We start from the raw sequence: 21,731 nt of genomic DNA, 5'->3' as shown, positions 1-21,731 counted from the left end.
TTTAGATGTCCCTTCTGAACCAGTCCAATCTCTGATTCCGTGCCATGGAGATGTCCTGGAGGATGGAGCTGGCCCTGATCCACCCCACAGCCAGGCTGAGCAGCCAGCACTGGAAATGAGCAGTGTGCCCAGGGAGTGAAGCACCACACCAAACTTCTCTGCTGCACCTTCCTCACCTGGTGTTTCTCCAGTGGGTTTTGGCTCTGCACTGTGAGAGCAGTGCTGGGATCCCACACACTCCCTGCTCACTCTGAGAAGCTCAGTGCTCATCTCAGGTTTCCAGACAAGCTCAGCCGGTTCCAAGCTCTCCCCAGGACCTGCCACAGGGAGCTGCAGAGCTCTGGCACATCCCAGCAAAGCCAGAGCTGCTCTGAAGGGCACAGCAGTCCTGGGAAGCTGGGCAGGAGTGGCATCAGGGAGAAAGTGTTAGCCCTCCCACCAGCCCCAAGACTGGAGGCCAGCACTGGCAGGAGCAAATGGATGCCAGAGGCTGCTGACCATGAGATGTGGGTGTGGGAAGCCAGTGGAGAGCTGAGATCGGGGTACTGATGAGACAACTCTATATGAGCCAGCTGCAAGCAGTACAGTACTCTTTACTGAGGCAATACAGTAGCTTATGTGCTTATATGCCACTCCCATGCCTCCATCTTGGAGCTGAAAATTTGACTTTTTGAATCTTTGGAGCCCTGGTTTCCATTGTCTGTCAGGGCTTTTTCTTTCCTCATCCCAGGTGACATAAAAATCAGACTTTTGCACTGAAAATAGAACTGTTATCATAAATCGCTCACAGAGAGAAGTATCTCTCAGACAGAAGGCAGAATGTGAAGGTAAAAAAAGGGCAGGAGCTAAGCAATCTAAAAAGGCTTTTGTGTGCTATTGAGATGGTAATTTGACCACCTTTGCTTGGAAAAGCTTACATGTGCAAATAGCCTAAGCCTCTGAGGCAACTCAGACCCACAGCTTTCCCCAGTGCAGCCCACTCCCACCCTCTACCCCATACGCAGCACAGGAGATGCCTGCAGCAGCATGGCAGAAGTCCTACAGCCCTTGTCCCGGGCTGGATTAATCTTTCTAGCTGCTGGAGTCTTGTCAGGAAGCTCTATTAGCTGTGTGTCTCTTCTGTGGGGTGCAGTGTCTCCTGAGGGGTGGCTACGAGGTGTGGGGGATGGTAAGGGTGGATCCAGGCTGCTTTTCCTGGGGCTCTTGTCACTGGAGAAGGGGAGTGGTGTCCAGTTCCCCGTGTGAGGTCACCTTTGCTTTCTCTTCTTCTCTGCTGTCTGTCCCTCTGTCTCTTTGCTGGTTTTTCCTTTTTTTTTTTTTTTTTTCATGTGAAACAATTCTGTGATTCTATGATTACTCTGTGAATTAAAAGTCCTTTGTACTCTGCAAGGGATGTTGCTAGCATAAGACTCAAAAATGTGGTATTTAGGAAAAACCTAAATTGTTGAAAAGTTCTTCAGCACGGCCTTTCTACAGACATACATAGAATCATAGAATCATAGAATCAAGCAGGTTGGAAGAGACCTCCAAGATCATCCAGGCCAACCTAGCACCCAGCCCTAGCCAGTCAACCAGACCATGGCACTAAGTGCCTCATCCAGGCTTTTCTTGAAGACCCCCAGGGACGGTGCCTCCACCACCTCCCTGGGCAGCCCATTCCAATGCCAATCACTCTCTCTGTGAAGAACTTCTTCCTAATATCCAGCCTAGACCTACCCTGGCACAATTTGAGACTGTGTCCCCTTGTTCTATTGCTGGTTACCTGGGAGAAGAGGCCACCCCCAACCTGTCTACAATGCCCCTTCAGGTAGTTGTAGACAGTAATAAGATCACCCCTGAGCCTCCTCTTCTCCAGGCTGCACAACTCCAGCTCCCTCAACCTCTCCTCATAGGGTTTGTGCTCCAGGCACCTCACCAGCTTTGTCGCCCTTCTCTGGACACCTTCCAGCACCTCAACATCTTTCTTGAATTGAGGGGCCCAGAACTGGACACAGTACTCAAGGTGTGGTCTGACCAGTGCTGAGTACAGGGGAAGAATAACCTCCCTTGTCCTACTGGCCACACTGTTCCTGATGCAGGCCAGGATGCCATTGGCTCTCTTGGCCACCTGGGCACACTGCTGCCTCATCTTCAGCTTACTATCTATCAGTACCCCCAGGTCCCTTTCTTCCTGGCTGCTCTCCAGCCACTCAGTCCCCAGCCTTTAGCGCTGTTGGGGTTGTTGTGGCCAAAGTGCAGAACCCTGCACTTGGCCTTGTTAAATCTCATCCCATTGGCCTCTGCCCACCCATCCAGCCTGGCCAGGTTCCTCTGCAGGGCTCTGCTACCTTCCAACAGATCAACACCTGCTCCTAGCTTGGTGTCATCTGCAAACTTACTGATGCTGGACTCAATCCCCTGGTCCAGGTCATCAATAAAGATATTGAACAGGACTGGGCCCAGCACTGATCCCTGGAGAACACCACTAGTGACTGGCTGCCAACTGGATGTGGCACCATTCACCACCACTCTCTGAGCTCTGCTATCCAGCCAGTTCTTGATCCAGTACAGAGTGAATCTGTCCAAACCATGAGCTGCCAGCTTGGCTAGGAGCTTCTTGTGGCAGACTGTGTCAAAGGCTTTGCTGAAGTCCAAGTAGACTACATCCACAGCCTGCCCCACATTCACCAGGCAGGTAACCTGATCATAAAAGGATATCAGGTTGGTGAGGCAGGACCTGCCCTTCCTAAACCCATGCTGGCTGGGCCTGATCCCTTGGCCATCCCGTAGGTGCTTTGTGATGGCACCCAAGATTACCTGTTCCATGACCTTGCCTGGCACTGAGGTCAGGCTCACAGGTCTGTAGTTTTCTGGCTCCTCCTTACGACCCTTCTTGTGAATGGATATCACATTGGCCAGCTTCCAGTCTTCAGGGACCTCTCCAGTGAGCCAGGACTGCTGATAAATGATGGAGAGTGGCTTGGCCAGCTCAGCTGCCAGCTCTCTCAGCACCCTAGGGTGGATTCCATCCGGTCCCATGGACTTCTGAGGATCCAAATGACGCAGCAGGTCCCTTACTGCTTCCTCATGGATTAGAGGGGGACTGTACTGGTCCCTGACTCCATCCACCACTTCAGGAGTCCAGCTGTGCTGGAGACAACCTGTCCCACTAGTGAAGATTGAGGCAAAGAAGGTGTTAAGCACCTCTGCCTTTTCCTCATCCTTTGTCACTATGTTCCCCTCTCTATCTAACAAGGACTGGAGGTTGTCCTTGGCCCTTCTCTTGCCATTCAGATATTTAAAGAAACACTTTTTATTTTCCTTGACAGCTGTGGCCAGCCTGAGCTCCAAGTGGGCTTTTGCCTCTCTAGTTTTTCCTCTACAAGACCTAGTAACTTCCTTGAACTTCTCCTGGGACACCTCCCCTCTTCTCCAAAGGTGATACACTCTCTTTTTAATCTTTAATCCCTTCAGCAGCTCCCTGCCCATCCAGTCTTGCTGCCTCCCTCCTTGGCTTGTCTTCTGGCTCAGTGGCACTGCCTCCTCCTGTGCCTTCAGGAGTTCTCTCTTGAAGCAGCTCCAACCTTCCTGGACCCCTTTGTTTTCAAGGGCTTTTTCCCAAGGAACTTTCTGAATTAGTTCCTTAAATAGGCTGAAGTCTGCCCTTGGGCAGTCCAGTGTGGAGGTTCTGTTGATGCCCCTCCTGGTTTCTCCATGTACTGAACACTCTATAATTTCATGGTCACTGGACCCCAGGCAGCCTCCAACCACCACATCCCCCACCAGCCCCTCTCTATTTGTGAGCAGCAGGTCAAGCAGGGCTGCCCCCCTGGTAGGCTCACGTAACAGCTGGGATAGGAAGTTGTCTTCCACACATTGCAGAAACCTTCTAGACTGCTTCTTCTCTGCAGTGTTTAAGTCCCAGCAGATGTCTGGTAGGTTAAAGTCGCCCACCAGAACAAGGGCAGGTGATCTTGAGGCAGCCTCCAGTTGCTTAAAGAGCAATAAATCAACCTCTTCTTCCTGGTTGGGTGGTCTGTAACAGACTCCAACCAGGATATCAGCCTTGCTGGCCTTCGCCTTAAGTCTCACCCATAATGACTCAACTTGATCATCCTTGCTTTCTACCCCCATGACATCCAGAGCATCCCTAATATACAGAGATGTTTCACTCTTTCTTTTAAGAGTGAAACATCTCTGTCCTGTACTGCGTGCTGTTGGTGGGGGTGCAGGGGGGGATGCATTTTCAGATGGCAAGCTGGACCCTGGTGACTGCGCATAAAAGCTGCCGTAGCAGGGTCCGGGCAGATAGTCACAGCACTCAGTAAATCAGTCACAGCGCTCGCAGCTGCAGTAGTTCTGAAAGCTTTTCACACTGAGAAGGCTTTCGCTGCTTTTGCTGCCTGAGTGCTTACCAGTGGCCACCATCGCTCACCGGTCAGGGCGTTACCGGTCATGCGCAGCAGCCGTAGCCACCTATCGGTCAGCTTTCATGTCCACTAAGGTACTTACTACATCTCGTGGAGGGGGCTCTCTGTACCTACACCTGTTTGGCGGAGGTGAGAAATTAATTTGAGGCAGTATTCATTTTTTATAAAAATATAATTTATTAAATTAATATTTACATACTCTTGCCACCCCCAACCACTTAGTTCTTTTGTGCCAAGTTATGAAAACAATTTAGAAATATAATATTCACAGGGATTTGGTCAATAACTGGCAAAACTATTTCAAACTGCAAACAGAGAGAGGTTTCCCTTCTGGCTTAGTGCCGCTTGGGAATTTATGCTCTTAGCCCAGCAGAGGGGCTGAAAACTCATTCTGCTCTAAGGCAGAGGCAACTTACATTACAGAAGAATTAAGCTTCACTTATAAGTGTTGCTATTAATTATTAATCACCCTCCCGGGGCTGTGTCACAGCCTGTGCCCAATGTCCAGACTTCAGGGGATCTTTGCCCGTGAACCCTGTGGGGCTGGAATCTTCCCAGCTTGAGAGGGAAATGCTAAATCTTCCCAGTCTCTGGGGTAAACAGGTTTCTCTCTCTAATCTATGTTCTCCTGGTGTGGGATGATCTCTGCCTCGATGCTGCTGTCTCCTTCTGGAAGCCATGTCCGGGATTATCAGCTGGCAGGATCACAGGAGCAGGAGAAGAATATCCGTGCTGGCTCTTGGCATGGACCTTCACATGCGTTCAGGCCATGTGTGTGTGGATTAGCAGACAATCCAGGGGTCTGCTTTCCTGGTTCTCTTACCAGGCAATAAGCAGTGGGCATGCAGTGTGCCAGGCTGCTGGGAGACTGAGCTCTGTAGATAAATCAAGATAGCTGGCTGATATGCACAGCTGGCTCTAGGAGGTTCTATCGGCTCCTTATATATATAAATGGGTGCAGGCTTGAATGAGCTTCTGCTTCTAAAGTACGCAGACAGGTTAGCTGCAGATTGAAATCAATGCACGAGGTCTATGCCTCAGTGAGCTGCAAGTGAGGGCCAGACTCTGTGTCTGGGCCTTGCAGGTGAGTCAGGGCAGCAGGACGCTGCAGCGTGGGTCAGAGAGCTGAGTCTGAACAGATCTGATGAGAGCTGAGTCTGAACACATGGTGCACCTTTGCACCCCTCTTTATAGACTGTGGGCTGAGATTCATGTGCCCTTTTGGCCACCAGAGTGACCAATCAGGTTGGCAGTAAACCAAACTTTACCATAATAGGCAGGAGCTGTTTGCCTGGACTCTCCCAAATATGGGGATCACATGGGCGGACCCCAGGGGTACACGAGTTGGGTGTGTGTTTGTTACACAACCTGTTTACTACCAGGGGTCCTGGCAGAAAAACATGTCCAGGCATGCAGGGGCATAAATAAGCCTCTGTTCGGGCCTACAGGCCCTCCACAACAGCCAGGCGGAATCGAGCCTCTGAGCCATCTTCAAGTCTTTACCGCCAGTAACAACTCAATCCCACCATGTGCCTCCCACTTCTCTCCAGCTCTGTGGGCTAGAAATCACACAGATCTATTGCACAAAGTCCCTTTTTCCTACTGCAACTCCCTGCTTCTCTAAAAAGCTTAATGTCTTGGGTCCTAATCCAAATTCCCAGAGACTCTAATAAATCTGATAGACCCAATAACAATTTGTAGAGTGCCCTCCCCTCTTCCCCCCTTCTTTCCCAAAGGAAGGGATTAGATATAGGGAGAGAGAGAGGTAAGCACACCTGTCTACAACTACCTGAAGGGTGGTTGTAGCCAGGAGGAGGTTGCTCTCTTCTCTCAGGTGGCCAGCGCCAGAACGAGAGGACAGCCTCAAGCTAAGCCAGGGGAGATTTAGGCTGGAGGTGAGGAGAAAGTTCTTCACTGAGAGAGTCATTGGACACTGGAATGGGCTGCCCGGGGAGGTGGTGGAGTCGCCGTCCCTGGAGCTGTTCAAGGCAGGACTGGACGTGGCACTTGGTGCCATGGTCTGGCCTTGAGCTCTGTGGTGAAGGATTGGACTTGATGATCTGTGAGGGCTCTTCCAACCTTGGTGATACTGTGATACTATAATAAATCAATCTCACTCGATTTTGAAGTTAAAAGGAAAAGTTTAACAATAACTTAAAAGAGGTATCTGAGGTAGGGATGTTTACAAAGGATAGGGAAGGGGAAAATAGAAAAACACAAAATGTATAAATACAACCTGAGTTCTGTGATGGTGACTCTGTCTGCCTCATGTCTGCCACGTGGTATGGTGGTATGCAGGTAGTGGAGAGAGATGCTGAGAGATGTAGAGTGTGGTGTGTGGCGAGAGAGAGAGAGGAACAGGAAGCCCCCCTCCTTTATAGGACAGGAAGTGGTGGGGAGTGGGCTAACCATCACCTGGTGATGTGACCCACCCCTGGGGAGGGGTCAAGACCCCTAGGGTCAGGTTCAGGGTTACTCCCCCTGGAGTGTTAACCCTATACACTTAATAAGAGGAACAATGCCACTTCTTTATCCATGGTCTTACCGTGGCAGTTAATCCAGATTTTGCTCTCCAGCTTTCCCCTATGGGCCGCCTGTTCTTCCGATCCGTCCTTCCGCTGGCTTCCTTACCACAGCAAGGTGAAGTGTCCTTAAAGTCCTTATGGGGTCACTGTTTGGGCGCCATTCTGCAGGCACGGGAAGCCAGCGGAGGGCCAAGAGCAGGGTACTGACAAGACAACTCAATATGAGTTAGCTGCAAGCAGTAGAGTACACTTTACTGAGGTAATACAGCAGCTTATATGCTGCTTGGAAGAGGCGTGCGTAACTAACTTAGCTTGAGATTGGTACATGTGGAAAGTACAGATTGGTCCAGGTTTATGTGTGTGGCACAGATAGGTCAATCTATGTCAGCAACCTATAAAGTCCATCCCCTGCAGCTGGCAGGCTCTGCCATGCAGCTGCGTGTGGGGGATGCCACCCACCGTCTGGTTTCCTGCCTCCGAGATGGACTCAAGGACACTACACAGCACAGGTTTGCTTATTGCTTGTCAGCTCATGTCCTGTAAGCAAGAAATCCTTCCACAATGAGGCAGCAATGTGCCCTTGTGGCCAAGAAGGCAAATGGCATCCTGGGGTGGTGTGGCCATTTGAGCTGATTTCTAGCTCAGACACAAAAAACTGGGAGCAGAGGAACTCAGAAGTGGAAGCTCTGAGTGCAGAAGTGAACTTTCTAGGGATAGGCCACAGAATGGCAACAATGGATGAGCCAATAGAATTTCATTGGAGCATCAGGAGCTTTGTGTCTGGAAGCACAGCTTGGACCTTCCCTTGCTGCTTCTGCTGCTATCTTCCCCTGACGCTGTTTTGGCTGCTGCTGCTTGAACCTTTCCTCATCTTTCTTAAGGTTATTGTATTTCTGTACCAGTTTATCCTCCTCATAGTTTTATATTTGTTTGAACTATAAGAAAACACAATACCATTTCTCCTGTCTTTCCAAAATTCCCTGTTGCAGTGAGTTTACCAGGGGAGGGATCTGTTCTAAACCAGTACAGAAGGAATAGAAGGGATGTGGCTAAAGGTTGAGAGAGGTTTTCCTCCCTTTCTCCTCTACCCTGTTGAGACCACATCTGGAATACTGTGCTCAGTTCTGGGCCACTCAGTTCAAGAGGGACCTCAGGGAACTGATTGTGCAGAACCACAAAGATGATTGAGGCAGTGAAGCTCTCCCTGCTGAGGACAGGCTGAGGGAGCTGGCTCTGTTCAGCTCAGAGAGGAGGAGACAGAGAGGTGCCCTCGGTCATGCTTCTATGGCTGTGCATGGCAGTGTCAGGAGGATGGAGCCAGACTCTGCTCAGTGATGTCCAAGCACAGGACAAGGGGCAATGGCTGCAAGCTGCAGCAGAGGAGGTTCCACAGAAGGACAAACTTTTTCACTGTGAGGGAGACAAAAAAGTGGAACAGGCTCCTCAGAGATCTTGTGGAGTCTGTTCCTCTGGAGACACTCAAAACCCTCCTGGATGTGTTCCTGTGCGACCTACTCCAGGTGATCCTGCTCTGGCACTGGGCTTGGACTGGGTGAGGTTTGGAGGTCCCTTCCACCTCTAAGGTTTTGTGGTTCTGTGATTTTGCCTTGTCTCCAGGATCATCCTCACCCAGACAGCTTTTGCCACCCCCTCCACTCCCTCTTCCAGACCCACTCCCAAGCACAGCACTCCCTGGGGAGCATCACAGAGAACCTTTGCTGCTGGGACCTGTGACTGGCAGGATGGAAATGTCTCTGCCAACAGGAACAGTGCCTGGAGACCAGGGGCTCTCGTGGCCCTGCAGCATGACCCTGAACTTGCTGTCCCCACATGTGTCCCTTCCCCACCACCATGTCTTTGTGCTCTGCTGCTCCCAGGCAGCTCAGGCAGGCACCCACCCCCACCCCCAGGCAGACAGCAGCAGCTCTGGGCCAATCTTCCAAAGGCTTTTAATCAGAACCAGTGTGGAGGCATCAGAGAGGGGAAGGAAAAGCAGAAGCATTGTCCTGCTGCTTCTGCTGCTCCTGGCAGTAGCAACTGGTTCCTGGTGCCTGTGTCTCTCCCAGCTGCACAGAGCATTCCCGCTTCAGATCTCTCTTAGCCTCATGGTAGGGATGGGCCCTGCTGACCCCTCAATTCAAGAGAGATGTTGAGGTGCTGGAACATGTCCAGAGAGGGGCAACAAAGCTGGTAAGGGGCCTGGAACACAAACCCTATGAGGAGAGGCTGAAGGAACTGGGCCTATTTAGGCTGGAGAAGAGGAGGTTCAGGGGTGATCTTATTGCTGTCTACAACTACCTGAAGGGGCATTGTAGCCAGGTTGGGGGTGGCGTTTTCTCCCAGGTAACCAGCAACAGAACAAGGGGACACAGTCTCAAGTTGTGCCAGGGCAGGTCTAGGCTGGATGTTAGGAGGAAGTTCTTCATAGAGAGAGTGATTTCCCATTGGAATGGGCTGCCCAGGGAGGTGGTGGAGGCACTGTCCCTGGAGGTGTTCAAGAAAAGACTGGATGAGGCACTTAGTGCCATGGTCTGGTTGATTGAATAGGGCTGGGTGCTAGGTTGGCCTGGATGATCTTGGAGGTCTCTTCCAACCTGGTTGATTCTATGATTCTCAGGGAGCTGTTCTGTGGCCCCCATGTGTCCTCAGGGGGATGTGCAGCAGGCAGCTCTTCAGCATCATCATAGCCTGTGCTCTCCAGGGACAGGGCCCACGCATCTGTCCCAGCTCCGGTGCCCTCAGCACTGCTCTGTGAGCGCAGGTTTGCCCCTGCAAGCAGCAAGACAGCAACTGGACATTAGCCAAAGTGGTGTCCCTCTTGTGGGCATCAAACTTCTCCCTTTGTCCTTGCAGTTCTAAGGCTTTCAGCTTTCTCTCCCACATCCAGATCTCAATGAGGAACCTGGAGCCTCTTTCCCCATGGGCTCTCAGCCTGGCAACGATTCCCCCTGGAACCAGGGGTGGCTCCCCAGGAACCAGCAGCAATCTCTTCCCCTCTCACCTCCAGACACATCTCTGGGTCCTGCTCCTTCCTCTGGCTCCCTGGGAATTTCCCTGTCTCCCTGTCTAAACACAGGATCCTGTGCAGGGGCAGACATCTCCCTGGCATCATCATAGCCATCCACTGGGTCACCTCCAGCCAGGACTGAGCCATCTGAAAGGAGAGAGCAGCTGGTGACAGCGAGGGGACACATCCTGCTGAGCAGTGGACAGGGGAACCACTGTGGAGGCATCAAAGTGGGGCAGGAAAAGCAGAGACACTGCCTGGCTGCTGCTGCTGTTGCTGCTGCTGCTAGGAATGGGAGTCAGCTCCTGGTGCCTGTGTCTCTCCCAGCTGCAGAGCTCTCCTCCCTCCCAGCTGCAGCCAGCCCCATGGCAGGGATGGACTCTACTGGCTGAGGGCTCAGGGGGCCTTGTGCCCTGAGCTGTGCTCTCACCCCCATGTGTCCTCAGGGGCATGGGCAGAAGAAAGCTCTTCAGCATCCTCACAGCCTGTGCTGTGCATGGACAGGGCACAGGCGCCTGCCCCAGCTGCAGGGCCCTCAGCACTGCTCTGTCAGCACAGGTTTGCCCCTGCAAGCAGCAAGGCAGCCACTGCACATTGCCCACAAGGATGCCCCTCATGTTCTGGGCATCAACTTTGTTCCAGGTTAAGCCCCTCTGGGGTGAGAGGTGGAGTTAGGAAACCTGAACCCAGGTGTCCCTGGCCCCTCCCATGGGGAGGACTACCCAGGCCAACCTTTATCCCACTCCCAATTCCTTTCCAAGACCCTATTGAAGAGGCAGATGAGCTTCCTCCTCTCTCCTGCTTCCTGCCTTCACCTTTGCAACATCTCCCTTGCTGCAGCTGCCTCTGCTAACCACGAGGCCAGCTAAGCACGTGGCCAGCCCAGCTACCTCCTGAATCCAAGGGGCAATCCAGCTCTAGCTGCAGAATCCACTGCCACCCAGCCTGGGCTTGTGCACACCTTTGTGCCTGCTGCCTTCCTCTCTCCTAGGTCACCCTTTTAGTCATTGCTGAAGTTTTCTCTTCAACTTCCAGATAAATGTTGAGGCTGTTTCTTTGGGTGCTTCATCCCTTTGACTCTTCTACCTCATTTTCCATATGGGGAGAGGGAGGCATCCTAAATTTTCTTCTGTTGGGCTTTTGGAGACAAATTTCCTCCCTTCCTCTTAGCAGTTCTGAGGCTTTCAGCTCCCACTACCAAACCCATATCCCAAGGAAAAATCCTGGGACATCTTTCCCCTTGGGCTGCCAGCCTGGTGGTGATTCACCTGGCACCAGGAATGGCACTCCAGGAACCAGCAGCAATCTCTTGCCCTCTCACCTCCAGCCACATCTCTGGGTCCTGATCCTTCCTCTGGCTCCCTGGGCATTTCCCTGGCTCCCTGTCTAAACATAGGCTCCTGCCCAGGGTTAGCAATGTCCCTGGCATCATCATAGCCATCCAGTGGGTCACCTCCAGCCAGCACAGAGACATCTGGAAGGAGAGAGGTGCTGGTATCAGATGGAAGACAGATCCTGCTGAGCAGGGGACAGGAGGAAGTGCAGAGATTTGGGGCTCAGACATTGGTGTTGGCAGCACCAGAAGGCAGCCCTGCCCATGTCCTGCCCAGCTCCTGTGATGACACTCAGGGGCACCACTGCTCTTCACCTGCCTGCAGGGAGCAGACACCAAACCCCTCCCTGCCCCCCGTTACCTGCTGTTGACTCCAGGCCATTCTCCTCCTCCTCTCTGTCACCAAGCTTGGGCTGCAGCTTGGCCAAGGACCCCTCTGAATAGGACCCTGTAGAGAGATGCAGGAGGTGTCATGGGAGTGCTCTCTGCTGGCCTGGCTTGTGCTCAGTGCTGCTGGGGATGTGGGAGCCACTGAGCCAGGGCTGAGTGAGGAGAAAGGCTCAGGGCTCACCCTGATGCCCCAAGACAACTCCAATCTCAGAGTGGCCCCACAGCTACTCTGAGACAGCCTCTTGCCTCAGCCCTCAGGTGTCACCCAGGCTGCAGGGACAGGCAGAGAGAGGTTGTCCCTGGTTAGGACAGGCAGAAGTGGTGAGGAGGAACTTCTTTTCCAGGCACAGCTTCTGCCTCCTCTTCCCACTGACCTCACAGTCCTTGCACTGCAGGCACCATGGGCCAGGGGCATAGAGGAGTCATCTGTAAGTGGAGGGGTGAGGGCAAAGAGCCCTGGAGATGTGTCCCCCAGGATGGACACAGACCCACCTGAGTCACTGAACCTCTCCTGCTTCTCCCATGCTGTGCTGTAGCCAATCTCCTCATACACAGCCTGAGGGAAGGGCTCCCAAGGGGCCTGGGCAGCTGGGGACAGAGCCAGGGTTAGCAGAGGAACAGGCAGGCAGGCTCAGGACCCCACTCTGCTCCTCCAGCTCTGTTGCCCTGGCACAGCCCAGGGCTGCCCTCACAGCAGAGTACTGCAGTAGAGTTCTGCCACCACTGGCACTTCCTCAATGCTGGCAGTGTCCCCAAGGAGGTGACCTGAGGCAGCAACAGCCTTGCACATTCCCCCCACGCACAGCCCTTGTGCCCCTCTGGCTCCTGGGTTAGGTCCCTGGTGCTGGGGCAAGCTTCCACCTGTTCTCTGCCCCTGCTGCTGCCCCCTCTCTGCTCCAGGGATCGGCACAAGCACCTGGGCAGGCAGCAGCACACACTCTGGTCACTGTTCTGCCCTTGCAACTCAGTGCCACACCACAGCACCCTTGGCCTTTCAGGAGGCATCTTGCCCTGGCACCACGGGGGAAGCACCAACCTCTGCGCCCAGCCCTGGCACTTTGCACTTGTCCAGCCAGGAGGGCCAGGAGCAGGCAGAGAAGGGCTCCCAGGACGATGCAGATGATGACAGGCACTGAGACACTGCTGCTGCTGGTCCGATGGCCCCCAGGGGCCCCTGCATGGGCAGCAGCAGAGCAAGGGCGGCAGCAGGCCAAGGACAATGTGTGGCCAGCACACCCCAGTGCTTAACCCACTACACTGAGTGCAGACAACTGCAGGGGTGAGCGAAGGGAAAGCTCTGACCCTAGAGGGGAAGAGACAGCCCTGCCCAGCCCCACACCACTGCCCCAATGCCATCTTTGGAGATTTCACCCCCCAGAAAGGAGCCAATTCCCTCCTGCTGTGGGTCAGAGCCTGGCCCTGGGCAGATGCAGCCCTGGCAGGGCGGAGAGGTTACCTGCTCGGGGGGTTGGTGCTTCTGTGCTGGGTGCATCTGCAGGGGAGGAGAAGGAGAGCTGGGCTGAGAGAGTGCTTGTGCAGGGAGCAGGGAGCCTCCTCTCTGACACACTGTGTGCAGGTGGGAACAGCCCTGACACATGCCAACAGAACTGCCCCTCCTGTGGGGCTGCTCAGGCTGCCCAGCACACAGCACAGGGCCCTGCTCCAGGTTGTACTAAGATGGCACAGGCAGTGCAGGAACTGCCCGGGGGCAGCAGGGCTCTGCTCACAGAGGCTGGAGAACATCCAGCCAGACAGCAGCTGCTGCCCACTTGGCACCAGGCTGCCATGGCCTTGCTCTCTCTGGGGCCATGAAGGCACCCAACAGGGAAAATGCTTTCCCAGCTCCTTGCCCCTAGCCCAGAGAGGGCTCCCTGCCCCTCACTCACCTGAGCAGCTCACAGCAGCATCCTCCTTGTGCCGGCAGACACCGCTGTCCCCAGGCCGGGCCCAGCACTCCTGCAGAGATGGCTCTGTGCCCTGGCACTCCACCTGCTCCAGCCAGATGGGGCCTGTCCCCTCCCCAAAGGCAGCCTCCCCCGGGGCAGACAGCACAGGGCCACAGCCCAGCTGCCTGCATGCCACCTGGGCATCCTGCCTGTCCCAGGAGTCGTCGCACACCGTGCCCCAGGAGCCGTGCAGCCAGACCTCCACTCTGCCTGAGCACCTGTGCTGCCCTCCCACGGCACGAATCTTCTCCCTGGCTGGAGAAGGCAGAGCCCTGCCAGGGCAGCAGGAGAGCAGGCAGAGCCCTGCCGGCTGAGAGGGGTGTGCAGAGGAGCAGCTACCTGTGCAGTTCCTGGGGTCTGGGCATGGGGCTGAGAGATCTGCAGACACTTCTGGTCGTTTCCCTGCAGAAGGAAACGCTGCAGTGGAAGGGCTGCTGGACAGGGGTGCTCCAGCAGAGAGTGGGGTACATACAGGACCCTGTGGGCCCTGCCTTTGTGCTTGTCTGTGCCCAGCCAGGAGAAGGATGCAGGGGGTTGGGGGTGCCCATCTATCTCAGAATTACCATGGCAGATAATGTGGGTCTCATCTCTCAGGTCTTCACAAGAGTGCAGGTGCCAGGGAGCAGAGGCACACTGCCAGAAGGAGCTGTTTCTCTCCCCACACTGCACTCGATCCAGCCAGGCAGCAGCAGACACCCTAGCAGAGGGCAGGTTTGCATCCAGGTATCCTCTGTCCCCACAGCCCAGCTCCTTGCATGCCAGGGACACAGTTCTGGGAGTCATTGAGTTGGAGCAGACATTGCCCCAGGTGCCATTGTAGAACACCTGCAGGCGCCCGGAGCAGTTGCTGCTCTTCTCCAGCCTCAGGGCCACGAACTCTGGGAGGAAAGGACTCAGAAGGGACCAGGCTGGTCTGGGGCTCTGGGAGCAGGGACACTCCTGCACCTCCCAGGCCCTCAGCCAGACAAAGTCACTGATGACATGACCCCCTCGAAGTGACAGGCAGGGGAAGGGCCATGAAGAACAGGCAGCCCTGCACTCCCTGCTGGGCCCTGAGGACAGCTGATCTCATCAGGTTACCCAGTGGCACTGAGGGGACATCTGAGTGCATTGGCATCCTCCGGCTTGGCTTGGGCAGGGGCACAGAGGCAGCAGGAAGAGCCTTGTCCATTGCTCTGCCCCTTCCCAGCCTGCCCAGGCACTGTGCTCCCAGCACAGCTCCCAGCACACACCTGAGCAGATGACTCCAGCGTCCTCTTTGTGCCCGCAGTCGTGCTGCCCCCAGGGCCCTGCCGGGCACTCCCAGAGAGCAGCTTCGGCCCCGGAGCAGTTGACCCCATCCAGCCAGATGTGCCCAGAGCCTGCCCCGAAGCCAGCGGAGCCAACCGCCTGCAGCGCCCCTCCACAGCCCAGCTGCTGGCAAACGACGCTGGCATCGGCCAGGTCCCAGCTGTCATCGCAGACGCTGCCCCAGCTGCCCTGCGAGTAGATCTCCACTCTGCCCTCGCAGCGCCCGCGGCCCTCTGCCAGCCGCACCTGCCGGCTCCCTGCAGCAGGAAGAAGCCCCAGCTGCTGTCAGGGGCTGCTGCCCAGCCAGCACACAGCCTGGGGGCCCTGGCAGTGCCACTCACCGCTGCAAGAGACCCCCACATCCTCTGCAATGCCTGCTGACAGCACGCTCTGGGGCAGGGAGGTGTTGCAGAGCTGCAGGCTGGCCTCGTGCCCTGCACACCGCACCCCTCGCAGCCCCACGGGGCCCTGCCCTCTCTCAGCCTTGGGCAGGGGGTAGGCTGCCTCTGCCTCTCCGCACTGCAGCTGCCGGCACACCACGCTGGCCTCCTGCAGGTGCCACTGCTCTGCCAGGACCCTGCCCCACGTCCCACGCCGCAAGATCTCCACTCGTCCATCGCAGCGGCTCCCTCCACCCACCAGCCGCAGGGAACCGGAGCCATCTGGGCCTGGGGAGAGCAGCCCTGGAGCAGCCCTTGGGGGCACCCAGGAGCCCAGCAGCCTGTGCCACATCTCCACGCTCTGGCACCACTGCAGGCCCTTGGAGCTCTCCTGCTCTGCCTCAGGCAAGGGCAGACTGCAGCTCTGCCAGCATTTGGCCAGCACTCACCTGAGCAAATGACAGCAGCGTCCTGCTCATGGGAGCACAGAGAGGCCCCCAAGCTGCTCACGGGGCACTGGCCCAGCTGGGCTTCAGTGCCAACACAGTGGAAGGAGTCTCTCCAGACAGGGCCTGTGCCTCTCCCAAAGTGGCCTCCTCCAGGAACGGACTCAGCAAAGCCACAGTTGAGATGACGACAGAGAACGTGGGCGTCTAGCAGGTCCCAGCGCCAGTCACAGAGGGTGCCCCACGTCCCCTGCACTTGGACCTCCACCCTCCCCTCACAGCCTCTGCTGCCATTCATCAGCCTGAACCCTGTGAACTCTGGGACAGAGAAAGATAGAAAGGGTGACTTTTGCTCTTGCACCCTCCAGAGCTGCAGGCCAGGGCACAGAGGCAGCCTGCCATCCTCCTCCTCCTGCTGCCTGATCTTAGGGCTGCAGGCAACCACATCCCAGCTCCTGCCCTTACACCCAGCCCAGCACAGGTCCTACTGACCCTCCTCAGCACACTCTTGCTGTCCAACCCCAAAACCCTGAGTCCTTACTTGTGCAGGTGACTCCAACAGCATCTGCATGGCTGCAGGGCTGGGTCCTGGGGGATCCCTTGGGGCAGGAGGCAAGAAGAGATTCATTCCCCACACACTGCAGTTCTCTGTCCCACATGGGACCAGCCCAATCTCCAAACTGAGCTGCCCCATGCACAGACAGGGCTGTGCCACACCACAGATCCCTGCAGACCACGTTGGCAGGTCTCAAATCAAAGTCGGAGTCACAGAGAGGTTTCCACTCCTTCCCATCATGGATTTCCACCCGTCCTGAGCAGGGACTGTCCCCTCCAACCAGCTGGATAAATCCTGGAGGAACCAAAGCCCCCTGTGAATTTCCAGAACTCTTGGGCACTGATATGCCCACATCCCATCTCATAGTCATGGAGACCACAAGCCGAGAGCCACACAAACACCACTGCCACTCCCAGTGAGTCTTGATGTGGCTAACAAACACAATGCCCCTGCTGCTCTCCAGCCCCTTCTCTTATAGGTGCCCAGGAATGTTGACCTCAGCCAGGATCAGAGGGCACTGCCAGACTAACAACTCCTCCTCACTGGGTTGGCAGAGAGGACAAGAACACAGGCAGAGAAGTCCCACGTGCAAGGACAGGAACCAAGGAGAGGCACCAAGCACTGCCCAGTCCCCACTGTTGCAGGGTAGCCAGGGCCTGGTTCAGGGTGCAGTGCCTGGGCAGTAGCTCAGCACAGCCTGAAGAGGGTTGTATCCTTGTGTGCTGGCTCTCAGGGTGTGCCCCTGGAAGAGGGATGATGTGGCCTTGGACCACCCTGTTCTTCTGCCTGATCCCAGTGACTCTCCCCTTAGAGCTGTCACTCTTCTTTGCGGACTCATTTCTATCAAGGGACAACCCAAATGTGCCCATTCCTGGGCTGTGAGTGGCCTCAGGAGCAAGTGGGCATTCATCTCCTATCCCCTGACACTGACCAAGTGTGGTCTCAGTCACAGTGGTGGTCAGGCAGTGCAAGTTTCCACCAGGCATTCCTCAGGGTGCAGGGAAAGCTGCAAGGACAGCCCCAGCTCAGCAGTGTCACCAGCCACATTGGGCCCTTCTCCACTGCCCCCTTGTTTCCCTCAGGGCACAGCCAACTGCCCACCCCCTTCCCAGTAACAGGGGAGAGGAACAGGCTCCTCCCATCCATGTACCTGAACAGGTCACTCCAACATCCTCATTATGACCACAGTTGTTCTCACCCCATCCATTGTGTGTGCAGTCAGACAGGGCAGACTCGGAGCCATCACACTTAACATCATCCATCCAAATGGGGCCAGATCCTGGCTCAAAGCGTCGACTGAAATGAACTTTCAGAGCAGATCCACATTGCAGCTGTCTACAAACCACTGCAGCATCCTTCATGTCCCAGTAGTCATCACACACAGTCCCCCACTGTCCCTCGTGTTTCACCTCCAGTCTCCCAGCACAGCGCCTGCCGCCATCTGCCAGCCTCACCTCTGCAGCTCCTTCAAACACAGACATGGGAACGGTCAGGAGAGTTCAGAGCAGCAGACTGCAGGTCTGGAGGTTCCCCATGCCCAGAATTTGTCTAAGTCACCAGGATAGGAGCTCTCCACAACCTGCATTGTCCTTGGGAGATGGGAGGTTCCCTCTCCTCCTCACAGGCTCAAGGAACAGAGGGTGTGCAGCACAAGACCTACAGTGCCATTGCCTACTCCACAGGCTGTGCAACTCATCTCAAATCAGCATTCACTGCCCAGGCTCAAACTCACACGATGTCTGGCCCTGCACAGTAAATCCTCTCCTCTCCTACCCAGCACACCCTGTACAGCCCTGTGCCCCAGACCCACAGCTCCCTCTCCCAGCCAGGCACAGGGCAAGGCACACACTTGGTTGATTGCAGCACCTTCTGCTTTTCTCCCCACTGGCACATGCAAAGAAACCTCATTCCCAGGCCTTCCCCAATGGCCATGCTGGTGCCCAACTTCCTCAGGCCATGGCACAAGGGGAGCAGCACTTACCCCTGCACAGCTGTACCCAGAGCTTGAGCCACAGAAGCCAAGTGAGCAGGAGTCCTCCTGTGCCCATCCTGAGAGTCCTGCCCTGCTGGCACAGCTCCTGGCAACTCACACAAAGAAATATGCTGGGAGGGTGAACTCTCTCTGCGGGAGGCTGAACTATCTCTGGGGCAGATAAGCAGCTGCAGGAGGAGCCAATCGAAGCAGCAGCACTTTTCAGACGCTATCGGCAGCTCGCTCCCCTCCGACACAGCCCAGCCCTCCAATGAGCTTCTCCAGCGCCCTTCATGACCATATATGAGGGACAGATGTGTCCTGCTGTGGGTGTCAGGGAGGCTGTGGCAGGGGATTGTCCTGGGACAGTGTGGCTGTGCAGGGCAAATGGCTCTGTCACCCCTTGCACCCCACTGTGTGGACTGGGAGCACTCAGCAGCTCCTACACAGGCCTCATCCTAGAAGCCAAGGGGCAAGTGTCCAGCTGCTCCTGAGCTGTGGGAACCATGGAGCTGGGGCTGCTGTGGGGTCTGTGTCAGGATGGGAAGGCAACAGCCTCTGCCCTTGCTCCTGCCTCCACTGTGCTGGTTGCAGCAGCTGGGAAGGATCCTTGTCCTGGGCAAGGTCTCCATGCCAGGAGTGCTGCTGGCACATCCCTTGCACAGAGCCCCACAGGGAGTCCCTGTCAGGAGCTGGGGCTGGGACATGTCCCTGCCCTGGCAGCAGCAGACCTGCAGGCTGAGGCTCAGCCCTGTGCCTGACTCTCAGCATGTCACCAAGGGGCAGTTATTCCCCACAGGCACATCAGGAGCTGGAGCTGCAGGTGCACAAACCACAGCCCACGTCACCTCGCAGCGCTGCCTGCGCTCCCCCTGCGGTACCCAGGCAGGAAGTTGTGGTTTCCTCCTGGCACTCTGCCCAGGAACATCCCTGCTGTACCCCTGAGCCACCCCAACCCTGCCTACTGAAGCCAGGGCTGTAGGGGATGCTCCTTTAGCCTCACAGACACAGGCAGCTCCTGACCACCCTGGTGACAGCATGGTGGCTCCTTTCTGCTCTGTACCCAGCCCCACAGCTACACACCACCACTAGGGACATGACCTCACAGCTCCTGCTGCCCCCCACTGCATGCTAAGCACTTGTCCTGACAGTGACCTCACACCCTCTGACTTCTGCTGCCATGTCCTCTGCACTCACTGTCTCACAGGGCCATGCACAGGCTGAGCTGCTGCCATTTGTGGTTCTCCCCAGGGGACACTTTGAGAGATCTCTGAATGTTCTGTTGCTGACAGCAGCCCCCACAGCAGCCCTGTGCCTGCTCCTGCCTGAACATTTACTCCAGCACTGGTGACATCACCAGCTGGGCATTTACAAGCCAGGGGCCTGCTCCTGGCCTATGCAACACTCAGACACAGCTGATGTCAGAACACCTAAACCTGCCCTGAGCCTGCTCCTGGCCCCTCAGCTATTCAGGCACCAGTGACCTCACAAATACCTGCAGTAGCTCTTGTTCTGCTCTTAACCCAGCAGCTGCTCAGGCACCAGTGACCCCACAAGACACCACACACCCCATGGCCCTGCTCTTGTCTGGTCAGATACTAGGCCAGCAGGCACCATGGGCCTGATCCTGCACTGTCTGCTGACTTGTCACAGGTGACCTTGCAAACACCTACACAGCAGAGCTGCTTCCTCCTGGCCTACCACGTTCCAGGCACCTGTGACCTCAAATGCACCAACACAAGATGTGTCTCTCCTGGTCTGCTCAGGCACCTCTGACATCACAGGGACATTCCCAATTGTTGTGGAAGGGCAATATAGGCCTAAGAGATGTCCTGGCTTGTCCAGACATGACCCCATGATCCACTTCCCTCTCTGCTGAAGTGGGCAGCAACACAGCAAAGAAGACAAAAGGCCTGGAGACACCCAGAGTGCTTTGGGGAGAAACAAGGTGCACAGACTTGTTGGTGCATGGCCTGTGTTTGCCCAAATAAGGATCAACCATTCTCCTGCTGTCACCTAACATGACATTCGCAAAGTGCCATTCTGATTGGCTAATCTCTGTGGCCAGATGGAGCCATCACACTTGGGTGGTTGATTATAGATATGGGTGAGGGAGAACAACCTGCTCTGCCTCAGAGTGCTTTGCTCTGCCTCGTCAAGCTCTGCCTTGCCATGCTCCAGATCTGCTTTGCTGCATAACTAGAGGACCTATGCAAACACAACTCTTATCCCAGCATTCCTTTCAAGTTCTTAAGAGTATCTGCCCTCTGAGCTGGTATCCATCAGAAGCCTGTGAACATGCATGAACAGTCACAAACACACTGATTCCCTAGGCCCTATCAGCCTTCTCTAGTGTTGAATCTCTCTGTATGATGTGACCAGAGAATGTTCCAATTTTTCCTTCTCTCTCTTTTCTCAGAAGAATCCTTGGCATTAAACCCTCTGATGATCAGTTGTTGTTATCCATAAGAGAGCAGTTATAAAAATTTCAAAATATATGAGGTTTTCTTTTTGCACTCCCCCTTTCAGGGTGGTGTTGTGGAGGACCTAGAGGCCCAAATGCAGGCTTATCTATTCCTTGCCCTGCCTGGACATGTCTCTCTGCCTGCACCAGGGGTGAACGAGCACAGAGGGGCAGAAACAGAGCAGGGCCATGAAGTCTGTTGTCCAGGACACCTGATTGTGTAAGCCCTCACACACCCAGCTTGCGCCTGCCTAGTGCTAGACCCACATGATTCCTATATTTGGAGTCCAGGCCTGCAGCTTTTGCCTAGTATGGTAAGGTTTGGCTGACTGCCAACCTGATTGGTCATTCCAGTGGCCAATGAGACCATTAACTCTCGGCCCAAAGTTAATCAATAGGGGTAGACAGTCTCATGTGCAGCCTGCCCCACATTGCCTGATTGCCTGCCTGCATACTTCCTTGCAGCACTCACCTATGCCTGCCTTCATATGATTGCCTGGTGTGTGCCATTGCCACAGGCTGCCAGGAGCAGACCCTTGTCTGCATTCGATCGGCCTGAGGAGCCAGCGTTAGACCTGTGCTCAGGCTGCACTGAATCCTGCCTCTGCACCTGGAGATCCTGCCTACAAATTCCCTGGACAGAGCATCCAGAAGGATCCAGCAGCATAAGGTCAGAGACTGCCATTCCAGCCTTGAAGTCCACAGGCAGAGACCCTGGAGAATTGGACATTCGTATAGGCTGTGGCGTGGCCCTGGAGGGTGGTTGTTGATTAATCAGAATTCTGAGTAAATACTTGAATGCCTCTGTAGAATCATAGAATCATAGAATCGTAGAATCAACCAGGTTGGAAGAGACCTATGTGGTGGAGGGTTGCACAGGCCTCAAAACGACTGTGTTTACTGGCCTGTTGCCAAGCCCTCATTGGACAGAATTGTGGCCCAAGGACCATCAATCGTGGAGTCAAAAGCCCATGGCACCAGCCACCTTCCCAGCCACCGTTCCCAGCTGTGGG

The 21,731-nt window shown here is 55.3% G+C and overlaps 1 protein-coding gene and 1 long non-coding RNA gene across 2 annotated transcripts in view; both read right to left on the bottom strand.

Moving 5' to 3' along the window:
* LOC135192796 (deleted in malignant brain tumors 1 protein-like) overlaps positions 1–17,789 on the bottom strand; it is a 157,323-nt gene extending 139,534 nt beyond the window's left edge. Inside the window, 8 exon segments of the mRNA XM_064176179.1 lie at positions 13,551–13,865; positions 13,950–14,012; positions 14,174–14,488; positions 14,843–15,157; positions 15,242–15,562; positions 15,730–16,044; positions 16,268–16,576; positions 17,433–17,789. Of these exon segments, the coding sequence (XP_064032249.1) occupies positions 13,551–13,865; positions 13,950–14,012; positions 14,174–14,488; positions 14,843–15,157; positions 15,242–15,562; positions 15,730–16,044; positions 16,268–16,576; positions 17,433–17,763 (2,284 nt within the window). The 5' untranslated portion in view covers positions 17,764–17,789.
* LOC135192812 (uncharacterized) lies at positions 9,941–11,777 on the bottom strand. The gene is made up of 3 exons (XR_010309038.1): positions 11,636–11,777; positions 11,263–11,415; positions 9,941–10,088 (listed from the first exon to the last, which is right to left on the bottom strand). It is a non-coding gene; the product is annotated as an uncharacterized LOC135192812 (long non-coding RNA).
* Positions 17,790–21,731: the final 3,942 nt, after the last annotated feature.

Source organism: Pogoniulus pusillus, chromosome 44 (genome assembly GCF_015220805.1).
Source record: "Pogoniulus pusillus isolate bPogPus1 chromosome 44, bPogPus1.pri, whole genome shotgun sequence".
Taxonomy (NCBI): Eukaryota; Metazoa; Chordata; class Aves; order Piciformes; family Lybiidae; genus Pogoniulus; species Pogoniulus pusillus.
Note: the sequence above shows the minus strand (reverse complement) of the source record. Positions and strands in the feature narration are given on the sequence as shown.